This window comes from Lepisma saccharinum, chromosome 14 (assembly GCF_977018435.1).
Source record: "Lepisma saccharinum chromosome 14, izLepSacc3.1, whole genome shotgun sequence".
NCBI lineage: Eukaryota > Metazoa > Arthropoda > Insecta > Zygentoma > Lepismatidae > Lepisma > Lepisma saccharinum.
The window spans coordinates 45,027,299-45,041,785 of NC_139242.1; the positions used below are offsets into that span (position 1 = coordinate 45,027,299).

Consider the following 14,487-nt stretch of genomic DNA (forward strand, 5'->3'; position numbering starts at 1 on the left):
TCGTAGTTTTTACGTTATAACTTTTCTATATTTGGCTAGAATTTCGATTTTTTTTATATTGTTCCTAACACATGTATTTAACAGAAATGTTTTTTTGCATTTTTTTTGTCTTCATGAAAATGGAGGGGGAAAGGCGGGGGAAAGGGCCTTCTCTTTTCAAGGTCAAATTTTTGCCGACAAAGGAAGACCGGCTTTGTTGTTCTAAAGCAATGCTTTTTCACTCCCTCCTGTCAACTGCATTCGAAGGAAGCTTGTTTATCAGTATCTGATGTCAAAATGAAAGTTTTCCGTGAGGGGGAAGACTGGTTGTGAGAATGGAATTTCGAAGCGCGCTGAAGGAAACCTTTGTTTTTTTTAGCACAAGTGTCCACAAGTTGCAACAGAGGATACCCTGCATTGTCTAAAAATAGAATTTCAAGCAGCTGCAAGAATTGGCGCTCATTTTTCACTGCGTTCTAGCTTTTAGTCCGTGAATGTTGTGCGTAGGTGTCGTTTTGTGCCCAAGTGCGAGGATATTTTTTGGGTGAAGTGACAATTTTTTAATATAATTTTTGGGGGTTTTCTCCCTTCCCCCTCCATATATACACCAAATTTGCATAAATTTTGCATTTTGACATTTTTTCGGGAGGGGGGAACAGCATTTTTTAAAGAAAAGTATTTTTGAGGGGATTTCCCCCCTTTCCCCCTCCACATGTACGCAGAATGTGCATAAATTATATATCGTCTGAATCTGTGATTCATTCTGCGTGCAATGGTATATCTTTCATATCTCTAGGGCATTTAGTTTCTGAGCTATAGTCATTTCAATGTAACTCTGTATTTTGAAGCTTGAATCAGTGGCATGCCGATCATTTCTTTTGGGGGTACATCTCAAGTTACATTGGTCATATGATAATAATGCAAATATTTTTGTGTTCCTTACATGTCAGCGATAATTTCTATGTGCATTTTGAACTTTTCATATCCTTTTTTTCGGGGGGGGGGGGGGAGAAACCCAATTTTTAAAAAAAGTATTTTCAGGGGATTTCCCCCCTTTCTCCCTCCATATATACACCAAATGTGCATAAATTATATATCTTCTGAATCTGCGATTCATTCTGCTTACAACGGTATATCGTTCATATCTCTAGGGCAAATAGTCTCTGAGCTAAAGTCATTTCAAGGTACCGCTGCATTTTGAAGCTTGAATCAGTGGCGTGCCGACCATTCCTTTTGGGGGTACAACTCAAGTTACATTGGTCACATGATAATGCAAATATTTTTCTGTTCCTTACATGTCAGCGATCATTTCCATGTGCATGTCGACACTGTCATGTACTTTTTTCTTGAGGGGAGGGTGGGGGAACCAAATTTTTTTCCCGAAATTTTGGAATTTTGAGAGTTAGCCCCCTCCCCACCGTCACATATACGCCGAATTTGCATAAATTTCATATAGTCTGAATTTCTGGTTCATTCCGCGTACAACGGTATATCAGTCATCTCTCTCGGGCAATTAGTCTCCGATCTACACTCATTTAATTGAAACTCTGCATTTTGCTCAAAATCGGCTTGGGCACCAAGGGGGTTGGTTACATGTGAAAATGCCCTTGGGTTCCAAAAGGTTAAATATATAATCAGTTAATTATTATGAATATTCACTTTCACAACTTTTTTCAGCAAATTTCATTCTATACATAAAAGAACACATGAAACTTTGAAGAGTAAAATGGAAATCGGCATCAAATGTATTGGGTGCTACAATCAATTGCATCTAGCCTTTAGGCTAAGGTAACAGAGGTACATTATTACACCATAACAGATCTCCATAATATAAAAACAACAGAAAAAGTTCATAAACCATACACAATTTTTCATTATCTGGCGGATTTATAGTGTCGTAGAATATGCTGCTTTTTTGCTTATATTTATAAGTACACAGCATCTGGAGAAATTTTTGTTTCATATAGGAATTCTATAGGAAATGCCAACAAGACTAAGATCTATAAAATAATAGATGATAACCTCATCTTCACCAACAGTTCCGATAATTATGACCATATTGTCAATGTACTTCAGTTATCAATCAGATATCTGGACTGCCATTTCCCTGTTTTCCAGATGTGTGGCAACCGTGCTCAATTGTAACGAGGACACTCATGTTTGGGCCAGGACTCAGTCTAGAACTGGGCCTTCCCCATCACGGAGTCCTGGGTTTAATTCTTAGTGGACAGAAGTTTCAATCACACTTTAAACTGTAGGTCCAGTCTTGTTTACCCATCTAGGCATAAATTGGACTTGATTGTGAGGCGATTACTTAACATGTTTGTCCACTTTGGCAGTCACATACGAGGACAGTTAATAACTAACTTATCAGCAGATCATGTCTGATATTCTTAACAGAACTGTATTTGTTTAACCCCTTAAGTGTGGATGGCATATATATATGTCCTCCGCACTGTGATGCTGTAGTGCGGAAGGTGTATATATACGCCTTATGTTCGTTTCAACTATATTCGATTTACTGTGGCGCATATAGTCACACAGACGTTTGGTGAGATAATTCTAGCTGTAGTAGAAACAAAAAATAGTAGCAAGAGAGAAAAGAGACGAAAAAGAAGAAGACTAGTATATATATATACGCCCTCTGCATTGTGCTGCTGTAGTGCAGAAGGTGTATATATACGCTATATGTTTGTTTCAACTATATTTGATTTACTGTGGTGCATATAGTCACACAGATGTTTGGTGAGATAGTTCTAGCTGTAGTAGAAACAAAAAATAGTAGCAAGAGAAGAAAAAGATGAAAAAGAAGAAGACAAATCTAATTTTTCCCTTCTTCTTCTTTCTTTTCATCTTCTTCTTTTTCCTCTCTTGCTACTATATACACCACAGTAAATCGAATATAGTTGAAACAAACATAAAGCGTATATTGAATTTGACGAAAAAAACCTACATTTTCCAGTAGTGAAATGTTCAACAAATTCCATACTTAAGGGTTAAGGGAGATTTCAGAACGAAGCGACATGTGAGGCTTGGCAATGAGCCAATCAGCAGCAATGATTCACACAGTAGCAGCATATTTGATTGGGAAATACTCAAGAGACATGTGTTGCCTGTCGCTTTAGTGTAAATTCTCCCTAAGAGTATTCTTCATGGTAACAGACTTTAATGTAATAAAATGATATGCATTAAGAACAGATTCTATGAATTAAAATGATTATAAAATGCAGATGGAGTTGACTAAAAGGTTCAAAAATAGCTCACGAAATAATACTTACCTATTAGTGTCCAGCCTGTAACTTGCTATGAATAGTGACATGTATATTTCTCTTTTAATGAAAACACGAAATGTGCAATAACATATTGAAATGTTAATTTCTCAAGTTTCTGAAAGGTGTGAGGTGCATTTTCCTACCCTATTTTGTAACAAAATGATGCGAAATGAACTGCAAAATGCAAAATAGACTCTTTAACACAAAATTTAGAGTTAATTTACTGACGCGGCACTTTCTAAAGTTTTGAATTATCCTGTAAGTCTGTAAGTTATGCAATTCACGGAAAATTGATTAGTTCTGCTGTAAATATTTGGGAAGCAAAAACAGACCCCTTTATACAGGAATAAACTTAATATTCTGGTAACTACAGAAATGCGCTATTACAAGGATATGTTTATTTTGTTTAATAAGCGCATTTTTTAAATCAAATTTAGGATTATATTCACAATTTTAAGACCAAAATGTCATTTTATATACCACTTTTGATATGATTTTTCACCGCTATAACACCGAAATTTTATTTTATTTACTGATTTTGAACCCGAAATTGACTGTTTTTGAACCAAAATTTTAGTTTTTTATTTACCAAAAATATGTGCCTCCTCTAGCCATGAAGTTTCATTTGATGGGTGTAACAAGTTAAGTTCACTACGATAAGTTGCAAAGGTAGAAAATAATATTAAGCATTCATGCACATCCTGATTCACTATTACTTTAATCACACTAACCTGGAAGATTGAGCTCTTCTGCAAGTCTGTTCAGAACCACATTCCTTCTCTCTATTTGCTCCTTTTGTTGTTCCTCAATTTTCTTTAACTGGCCAACATTCACTTTCTCATTTGTGATCCTTTGTGAAAGACTCTGGTCATTTTTCACCAACTCTGAGTGCCTTGATTCCAACTAGAAATGGAAAAATGAACACATTGTAACTCCCTGAAGATTCGGACAGAAAATATTTATAAAAAAGCGAAAATGTTCCAAACTCCCTGTGGTCATAGCATTGAAAAGAAGATATAAATTAACAAGAGTAGGGAAACCTAATGGTTTTATTAGTGATGAAGGCAAGGTAGAACCTTCATTTCTCACAAGAGTGTGTCTAAAGAACTTACAAACTGGGGAATATGTATAATCCAAGAATATTTTATAACATTTTGTTTCACTGGATCCAGAAAAGAACACTGTAGAACACAGGAATTTGCAAAATCTGGGAATATAACATCTGTATTCCACTGTAAAATTCTGCATACAAATTATATGAATAGTGAAAGGCAGTTTTGGGATACAGACCATGCGAGTTCTGGATAGACTAATCAAAATAATGAGAAAATCTCTTCATCATTCACCAGGAAAGGTTCTTGATGTATTTCTATACATGAATATTATCAGATGGAAGTTATACATAAAGCAGGAAAATTAACAGCACTTAGAAGGAATTAATATACAACATATAACATAAATGGATATTAATTAATTAATTAATACTGATGAACAGATTCTCTCGGCCTATTGGCCAGGTGAATTCTGGAAGGATTTCAAGCTTTCAAAAGCTCCACAACTCACCTGGCCGATAGCCCAAGAGAATCTATTCATCATTCGTCACCAGGAAAGCTTCAAGACTTACTTTGATATTAATACTGTTGTCATTTGTAGAAGGTAGCTAGAGAAAGTAATAATCAGTATGAAATGTAAAGTATTATTAAATTAAAACAATACACTATGACTGCAACACATTTGTTTTATCAGTGAGTAATATCAAAGCAACTCACATCACAGCCTCTCAAATATAAATCTAAAATTCTTGACAAGTGTCCATGTTATCGCAATTGTGTGAATAAAACAGGAATTGCTGATTGTTACAGGTACATCTTTAATTCTGTTTTGTGTACAAATCTTCTTGTAATTTACACAAGTTCAGAAATTCTGATCTAAAATTCATGAATGTAGACTAAATTTTACTTTCTGCTGAATTAATCAAATAAAATACGTACAGTTCTCAGACTATCCTTCTTCTGATTCAGTTCCTTTGTGAAGGACCTCATTGCCTGCCTCAGTTCTTCTGTTGTTCCGTTGAATTCATACTCAATGCTCTGCCTCAGTTCTTCTTGCACTTTAATTAAACCTTCAAGCTGAGTTTTCTTCTTCACTGAAAAAAATATTAATTTTCATTCAATTAGCTTGCTCATTTAATGTACATTTCTACCAATACTGCGTAGATTTCAAAAGTTATGCAACACTAAATTTGATCACTTCTAACACGTAAAGTAAGAGAGATATTTACACCAGCTTTTCTGCATTAGGAAGCCTCATCTACTGACGCATTTCGCTTCATACAGTCGACCTCCATGGCAAAGTGGTTAGCACAGTATGCTACAAAGTCTGGGGCCCTGGGTTCGAATCATCATATCACCACTCATATACCAAATGAATCACGTTACACAGGAAATTCTAGAAATTAATAAATGTCTCAAGTCAGAGCAATTTTTTTTTCCAGAACATTAATTTTGAGGGAGACAAGAGGATAAGAAACCACTGCAGGGTCGTAATTTACACTTTTATTGACTGGCGCCACACAAATGTGCGATTCGTAACAAATATCGGCCATGTTCATCACTTAATGGATTAAGTAAGAGTAATTTTATGGGAGAAGAGGAAGGGTGACATTTTAATTGCATATCATTTCTGTTAGATACACTAGAAGTGCAGATTTCTTTCAGCAAACTCAGAAAATAATCAAATATTCAGGATTAATATAGGAGTGCTACAAACAAAGACTTTACCAAGAAAAATGTATCTCCTTACCTAGCTGGTTTTCTAGCTTGTTGATGTCACTCTCTCTAGCATGAATCTCCTCCAGCTGTGCAACAATGGGTTCCAACTGGGATTTGAAAGTTTTCACCCTGTCAATGGTTGCACCCAGCTTTGTCTCCTCCTCTTTCAGTGTCTGGCGCTTCTGTCTGGCAGTGTCTTTGTTATCCTTTAGATATCCGAGTTCCAGCTTCAGCGTCTTTATTTCTGCAAAGATGAATGTCAACATTTATTACTTACTGAGGTAGAAGCATTATAAATACATTACTTAGTCACACGATACTTGGTACTTGGTTATGTAACAGTGTGTAATTTCATTGTTCTGTAACAAAAACTTGTGTGTGTATTTGGGCACCTTTACAATTTTAATGTGCACTAAAACAATGATTAGGGACATGCATATTTGTTTTTCATGGAAATGCAAAATGTAAGATTACATGTACTACGAGGTACATTTCTCTACAACAATTTGTCCTAAAATGATGTAAAGTCAAGTGCAAGCAAAATACAGAGTTTATTTTCCAACATGATACTTTCCAGTTTGAAGTATTCTGTGAGTCAAATAAAATCCTGATGCAATATTTTGGATTGAAAAATGGACTTCTTGAGGAATAAGCTTAATAACTATATAAATGAATTTATATATTTTATATATAAATATATTTTACAACAAAACACTACTATACTGGTAAAGTAAGTATCATGTGTTCTAACATATTTTAACTAATTAGCTCGATAAAATGCATGGGAAGCATTCCAATTATGCTTTATTTATAAGCTACATAAACACACATAAATTATTAATAAAATTACTATTAAAAATGAGAATATATAGCAAGAATCAACTAATCAGGTTATCAGCTTAGTACCAGAAAAAAGTACGAGAAAGGACACAAAAGAAACTGGAATCGTTCTCTGGTGGGCAGGCCCATTGTAGTACATGCTTCTGCCGCTAGATGCCTCTTGCAGGGACCCTTCTGCATCAGTCTGCCTACTGACATTGTCGAGTGAAGTTGTGAAGCCATGAAGAAAATTTTTGGTTAAGCGCCTCTAGCTTGTTCATCGATTTTTGTGATGGTTGAAAAGTTTGAACAACGTGTGGCTGTGAAATTCTGTTTTCTGTTAAAGAAAACAGCAAGGAGAACAGTTGTAATGCATGAAAAAGCTTACAAGAAAGCTGCTCTGGGGAAGACACAAGTTTACGAGTGGTTTTCCCATTTCAGGAATGGTAAATTGTCACTTGCAGACCAACCTCGCTCAAGGTGACATGTCAAGTCGATGTTGATTATTTTTTCTGATGCAAATGGCATAGTTCGCGCAGAATTCATTCCTAACGGTCAACCTGGTAACAAGGTGTTTTACCTACAAGTTCTGAAATGTTTGCTTGACGTGATGAGATTAAAACGTCTGGAGTTGTGGCAAAGTGGGGAGGGGTGGCTTCACCACGACAATGTGCCAGCGCACAAAGCCTTGAGTGTTTCACAATTTTTAACCCAAAACAGCATACCCAGCTTATCCACCCACCATATCCACCTGATTTCGCTCCATGTGACTTCTTTTTATTCCCCTAAATGAAGGAAGTCCTCAAAGAAAAATGTTTTGCGGACGTGGAAGAGGTGAAGGATAAAACGACGGAAGCATTAAAAGGCATCTCTTTGCAAGAGTTTCAGGACTGCTTCGAAAAATGGAAAACACATTTAGACCGGAGTATTGCATCTAATGGATTGTACTTTAAAGGAGATTAAATTCGTAACAGCTAAAAATAAATACACAATTTTCTATTACAAAATTAGTTTCTTTTGGTTCCCCCATTCGTACTTTAGTTTTTTATTAAACATATATTTTTCTTCTGCCACTGTATGTGATGAGAATCTATGAAGGTTTGAGTTTTCTTTTAAGTCCATTTTATGCACAGATAGGTTAATTGGGACTGGACCTACAGTTTAAAGTAAGTTCAGAACTACTATGTGCCTCCACCAGGTATTGATCCTGGGACCCCTTGATTACAAGGTGACCAAGTTACCACTATGCCACCTGGAAGGCCAGGCAAAGGTTAAAAATGTGCTACTAATTTTCAAATCAAATTCAGGATTTTGTGTACCATTTTTACGTGAAAATTCAATTTTATATGACTTTCAATTTTGAAATGGTCTGTTTTTGTACCAAAATTTTGATCTTTTATTCACTACAAATGTGTGTCACTAACAATGACAATTTTTTGCAAGTATCTTCCAATTTCCAGTTTGAAATTTAAATGTCTTGGAAAAAACAGCCTTCTGCATGTCAACATATTTCGTGGGGTTTATTTTTTGTAGAGGCTTTAACTGGACAGAATTGTACAAAGTATTCCCTTTTCATTTAAACAAGTTATTTACTCCAGTATGCTGGAGTAGATAAGATACCACATACATATACAAAGGAAAATTCCATAGTTGTAAGCACGGTAGGCATGGTGTGAGGCTACATGTGACCCCATGGCACTGTTACTGGCATTTATTGCCAAGATCTTGATTTCAATTCATGGTTGAGCTGCAATTTCCACAAATTTCACATTTGTTAAGTACTACCTCAGAAGGTTTCATATCAGATGTCTTGCTTCACTCACGTACTGCAAATTCTTCAAGTTTGTACAGATTTCACACCTATTAACATTTTGCATTCTCTGCAGGATATCCACACTCCAAAATTGTGTTTGGGAATTTTATATTGTATTTTTCTTATTTTACGTCACTTTCCTGCAACCTCTGGTTAATAGTGATCCTTAACAAGGATGGCAGATTACATCTGGGATTGTTGGTGGAGATCAGTCCACATACTTGACCACTGAGGAATACTATAATTATTGTGGTTCTATTATAAGTAGACTACTTGTATTGGGTTGATGCATAAGTTCGTAGCATTTTTTTTACCGTGGCAAAAGTATTTTTATTAGATACTAATTTGATATGAACAAAAGGCATAAATTAATCAGTAATATATTTTCCATCATTGTCTATGACTGTCTACCTATGCTAGGGCAGTGTTTCAATTCAATGTCTGAAGAAATCAGCTCATTCGGGGTTAATGAATTCAAGCACAGAGGTGATTGATCACCTTTATGGGACAGATCCTAAGCGATGCGGTGGTGGCGTGAGGTAGTTTCACTAACTTTGATAATCTAGAATCCTAACTTATGTTAGAGAAAGTCTCCGATTTGGACTAGGTTGGAAGTGTTAGTATGAATGAACTCGTATAATTAGATACTGAACTATCTTCTGGATTTCCCTTGTCCCGCTCTGCGGCTAATGCGGAGTAATTATGTATTTCCAGTAAATAGACGAGTTAGTTCCTTGTGACTATTCTGGGATAGTAGCGATAGTCGGACAGACGCCGACTGAGTTTTCTAGATTGCCTTGCTCGGTCTTATGGCGAACGTAGGGTAATTCTGTTTTCCATTGAGTCCATGTTCTCCACTTAAAAGCATCGTCATGCCAAGTTTGAAGAGCATTTTCATCACCAAAGAAACTTCCTTGAAGATTGATGGATTGAGAGCTGAAAAGGTAGCAATCCGAGGGCACAAGATTGGGGGGGGGGAGGTAAGGAGGATGTGAAATAACTACCCAACCAAGCTCCTAGATAGCAGCTTTTGTCATGCTAGCGGAGAGTGAATGTGCGCTATATAGTGACGCAGCACTTGATGTTGTCTTCCTGGCCTACTCGCTGATTTGGTTGTTTTCATTTAAAGCGTGTGATATCTTGTACCTTATCAATGGAATGCAAATGTCGCACGATGGTTGAATTGTCACAGTTCATTACATTTGCTAATTCTCGAGTCGACTGATGTGGATTAAAGCATTTAAAATGTCTTAATCAAAGCCTGATGGTCTTCCTGAACATGGAGAAATGCTTATACGAAACCATTTTCTTGCCTTGCTTTCCCCGTTGATATTCTCCTTGTACAAGAAACAAATGTTTCGAGCCACCTTCGCTGCCTTTGCCCCTATGTTAAACTCAGACAGAAGAATATGTTGGAAATGTTTTTCCCCCCCACTGGACACTTATTGTTCTTCAGCCCATAAAAAACAGTCTTTCTCCAAATCTGTAAAATTCAATGCGTATTCACAAGCACAACAATGAACTCCAATTGATGAACATTATACGATAAACAAACTCCTAACACCACAGTGTTGCCATACCAAACACAAATGCTATGAACTTATGCATCAACCCAATATGTCCATAACAACTATATACATGTGTAAAAATACATACTTTCCTTCTTTTCCTTTCGTATTTTCTTGATATGGTCCAAAAATTTGTTATATTTTGTAGCATCAAATATAGCATCAAACTTTTCTTTTACTTTCTTCCCTTCATCTAAAGGCCTGAAAGCAGAAAGAAAAACAATGTTTATTTCTTGATTAACTTGCAAAAAATTAATATTAAAAGCAAATTCTGTCAAATCAAAATGCCAAGAAAACAATAGATCGTAAGCATTATAAAATTAAAGACTACCAAATTTATAATACAATTGATGCACATTCCGCTCAAATTCTTCTTGTTGATTTACACTTTACCAAGGTAAACATACTTTATATTTTTGCACACAAGTATGGGGCATGAAATCAGTCTTCAATAATTGTTCTATTTTATGTATTAGCATAATGCCATTTACATGTCTGTGCTACATAATTACTTCTATTTTATTTCATTATGTAAAATCATTATATAATATTTATAAGTGCATCTTGGCAGCAGTACAGGAAAATCTCGTTAATACGAAGTTCAAGGGACCAAAAACTGTCAACTTCGAATTAAACGACTTCGAGTTATCCAAACTTTTCAAGATGGTGCCTGTTTTTCAGGTGTAAATAAATTACAGTATAAATTACCCCATAAAGGATGTTTTATACTTGGTAATGGCTCACAAAATAAGCTTTATATGTACTGTATAATAATACTGTAAGTTTTGAAGAAATTGTAAAAATGTTACACAAAATGAGGGCACAGAGCTTTCGCAGACATAATGATTCATAGGAGACGGTAACACCATTTAGCCTGTGTAACTATGCAACCTGTTATACACAGGATGTAGGTTAAGGAAGGAAAATAGAACATGAAAAAGTTTTCACCAATAAAAGATTTAAAAAACGGTATTTTATTTTAATTGTGAACACTCGTTGCTCTTCCACAATATTCTTACAATTCCATTAGAAACACGATTGCACTGAGACTTATGGAAAGGAAAGCAATCTCTCGTTTATTCCAAGCAAAACTCGAAGAATCTTGACAGCAATCACACAGGCACCAGCAAAAGTTGGGAGATAATCGAACAGAATGAATGTTGGGTTTTGTATGGATTTACCAGAACATTGTCGGTTAGAGAATTAACTGTTAAGATAAGATCTCGTTGGAGAGACAACACAACCATTCATGGCACCAGACAAAAAAAGGGGGCTGTAAATATCGTTCTGGTTCGGCTGTCTAAAATACATCGTAAAAAAAAGTCATTTTTTTTCTTCAGCCAACTTCATATTCATCCCCCCTCGCCTTTCCTCCCACCTAATGGTTGCATAACCTTGTAGTTGGTGGTGGGGCTTGCGTACTCTGATGATCCACTAGGCTATATCAGCGGTAGCATATCTACTGGTAGGGTCTACCATGCTGGGCAGGCTAGTGGTAAAGAGTCAGAGTAAGAAGCAACCTACTGTCAACGGCTCCAATGGCAGAAGAAGATGGATGGCCATCTCAACGACAAAGGAGGCGGAAGAACCAGGACTCAGGAGGAGTAACACCTCTTTTTAAAAAACCTTGGTTCAGCTGGCACCGGCTGGTAGTACATTGTAAGGGCCCCTTGCCAGGTTATGGTGAAGACCTCAACAGAAACTATGGCGGAGAAGGAGACCTTTGAAACGGCATAGCTGGTGGAAGAGGCACTCATTCTCATCGAATATAAATATGAGAAAAAGCTTCTGTCTTGTGGAGAGGAGGCATCCTCAAAGACTAGGGGAAAATACCCCGACAGAAAATTAGCCTGCTTGGAGGCTAAGGTGGCAGCCCCATAACCAAGATTGGGTGCTGTGGGCCAATAACCAGCACACTTTAAATCACACTATTAAAGAAACATCAACAAGAGGAAGCCAAACTGATTCTAAGACTACGACATTTGGCCTGAAAAGGACAATGAGAATTGGAATATGGAATGCAAGAACCCTGCGGGTGAGTGGAAAACTACGGCAGGCAGTGGCCTGCATGAAGAGCTATTGACTGAGCATCTTAGGTATAAGTGAAGTGAGATGGTCAGAGTTTGGAGAGGTAAATATGAATGAAGGAGTTACATTCATATATTCCGGAAGACCTGAGGGTGAAGGTGTGCCGTAATGGTGTGGGTATATTGATGGACAAGGAAGCAAAAAGGAGCCTTATTCAATGGTATCCAGTCCCTGCGAGGATAATTGTGGCACATTTCAAAATCAATATCAGAAACATCGTTATGATACAGTGTTATGCACCCACAGAAGTAGCAGAGCTTGAAGATAAACAAGAGTTTTATAGGCAGCTCAATGAAACAATAAAGAAGCAAAAAAGAAAGGATATCATATCATAATACTTGGAGGAGATTTAAATGCAAAGGTTGGGCAGGACAACGAAGGCCTTGAGCATGTCATGGGTAAACATGGTTTAGAAGAGCGAAATGAGAATGGACAACTTTTTTGGACTTCTGTGCTAGCCATGACCTAGTTATTGGTGGTACTATATTTCCTCACAAGAAATGCCATAAGGTAACGTGGGTGTCACCAGACCATAGAACAGAAAACCAGATAGACCACGTGGCAATTGGATGGAGGTGGCGACGTTCGCTGCAGGATGTAAGAAACAAGAGAGGTGCAGACATTGGGAGTGATCATCATTTGGTAGTGGCTAACTTTAAAATGAAAATTCAAGCTCAGAAGAAGAGAATGGAACAGAGAAGAAAGCGGTATGATGTTAGTAAGTTGAAGGATAAGAACCTCCAGGAAACCTTCAGGATTGAACTGAGAAATCGGTTCCAGGTATTGACCGATGAAAGTGAGGAGAATGAAGCCATTGAAAGAAAATGGACAAAAATCCGATATGCTTTCACAGAAGTAAGTGAAAAGGTTCTGCTTTAAGGGTAGGAGGAAAAAAGATTAGATGTCTCTGCAGACCTGGGAAAAAATTAATGAGCAAAAAATAATTAAGGAGGCAATGAACTCAAGCAGGACAAGGGCAAGGAAGGCAGAATTACAAACAAAGTATACAGAGAAGGATCGAGAAGTAAAGAGTAGTGTTCGTAAGGATCAAAGAAATTGGGTAGACAAGCTGTCTCAGCAGGCGGAGGAAGCAGCAAAAACGAAGAATCTTAAAGAACTATACAACATCACAAAAGTTTTGTCAAGGAAACAGATGCAGAGAAATCGACCAGTGAGAAGTAAATATGGTACCTTTTTACGAATATTGAGGACCAACTGAAACGTTGGAAGGGGCACTTCTCTGCAACCCTTAATCGCTCTGTGGATGCTCAGATAGACCAGGGGGGAAGAGGAAGATGATAATGATGGCGATGTTGGCCTCAGTGTAAGAATTAGGACAGATGTTCCAACAGTAGGAGAGATTAAACAGGCTCTGAAAGAGGTATGTAATTGTAAAGCAGCTGGTGTCGACAACATACCACCGGAAGTGATGAAAAGTTACATAAATACCACAGCAAATATGTTGCAGCCCTTATTTGGGAAGATATGGATAGAGGGAGTGATGCCTAAGGACTAGAGGAGTGGCCTGTTGGTGAAGCTACTGAAAAAGGGGGGATACATCAAAGTGTGACAACTGGAGAGGTATAGCACATCTCTCCATTCCGAGTAAGATCTTCACTAGATTTACCCTAAACAGAATGAAGGAACATGCTAACTTGAGGCTCAGAAGAGAACAGGCAGGGTTTCGACCAAATCGCTCTTGTATTGATCAAATTAACACCTTGTGGATAATTTTGGAGCAATGTATAGAATGGTCATCTCGTCTCTATACAGTTTTCGTTGACTTCGAGAAAGCATTTGACTCGGTCAACAGAAATGCAATGTGGAAGGAAGTGAAATGATATGGAGTGTCCACAAAAATTCTTGATCTTATCCAAGAAACTTATCGTGATTATACATGTAGAGTTATACATGAAGGCCGTGTATCTGAGCCAATAGATGTGCAGTCTGGAGTGAGGCAACGTTGTATATTATCACCTACAATGTTCCTGATTGTGATCGATGCAGTGATGCAAAATGTAATAGGAGGGAAAAGACGTGGTATCCAATGGGGATTGAATAACAGACTAGAAGACCTTGATTTTGCAGACGATTTGTGCTTCTTGTCTGAATCACATGGTGATATGCAAACAAAACTAGCAAATCTGATAGAAAGTGCAAAAAAAGTAGGACTTGTG

The 14,487-nt window shown here is 37.1% G+C and overlaps 1 protein-coding gene across 2 annotated transcripts in view; it reads right to left on the reverse strand.

The window, feature by feature from the left end:
* rad50 (DNA repair protein rad50) overlaps positions 1-14,487 on the reverse strand; it is a 112,629-nt gene that overhangs the window by 52,064 nt on the left and 46,078 nt on the right. For both annotated transcript variants that reach the window (XM_083135504.1, XM_083135505.1), the window contains exons 6-9: positions 10,311-10,423; positions 6,054-6,266; positions 5,243-5,397; positions 3,983-4,154 (exon numbers count right to left, since the gene is read on the reverse strand). In XM_083135504.1, coding sequence (XP_082991630.1) covers positions 3,983-4,154; positions 5,243-5,397; positions 6,054-6,266; positions 10,311-10,423 — 653 coding nt within the window. The remainder of the gene's footprint in view (positions 1-3,982; positions 4,155-5,242; positions 5,398-6,053; positions 6,267-10,310; positions 10,424-14,487) is intronic.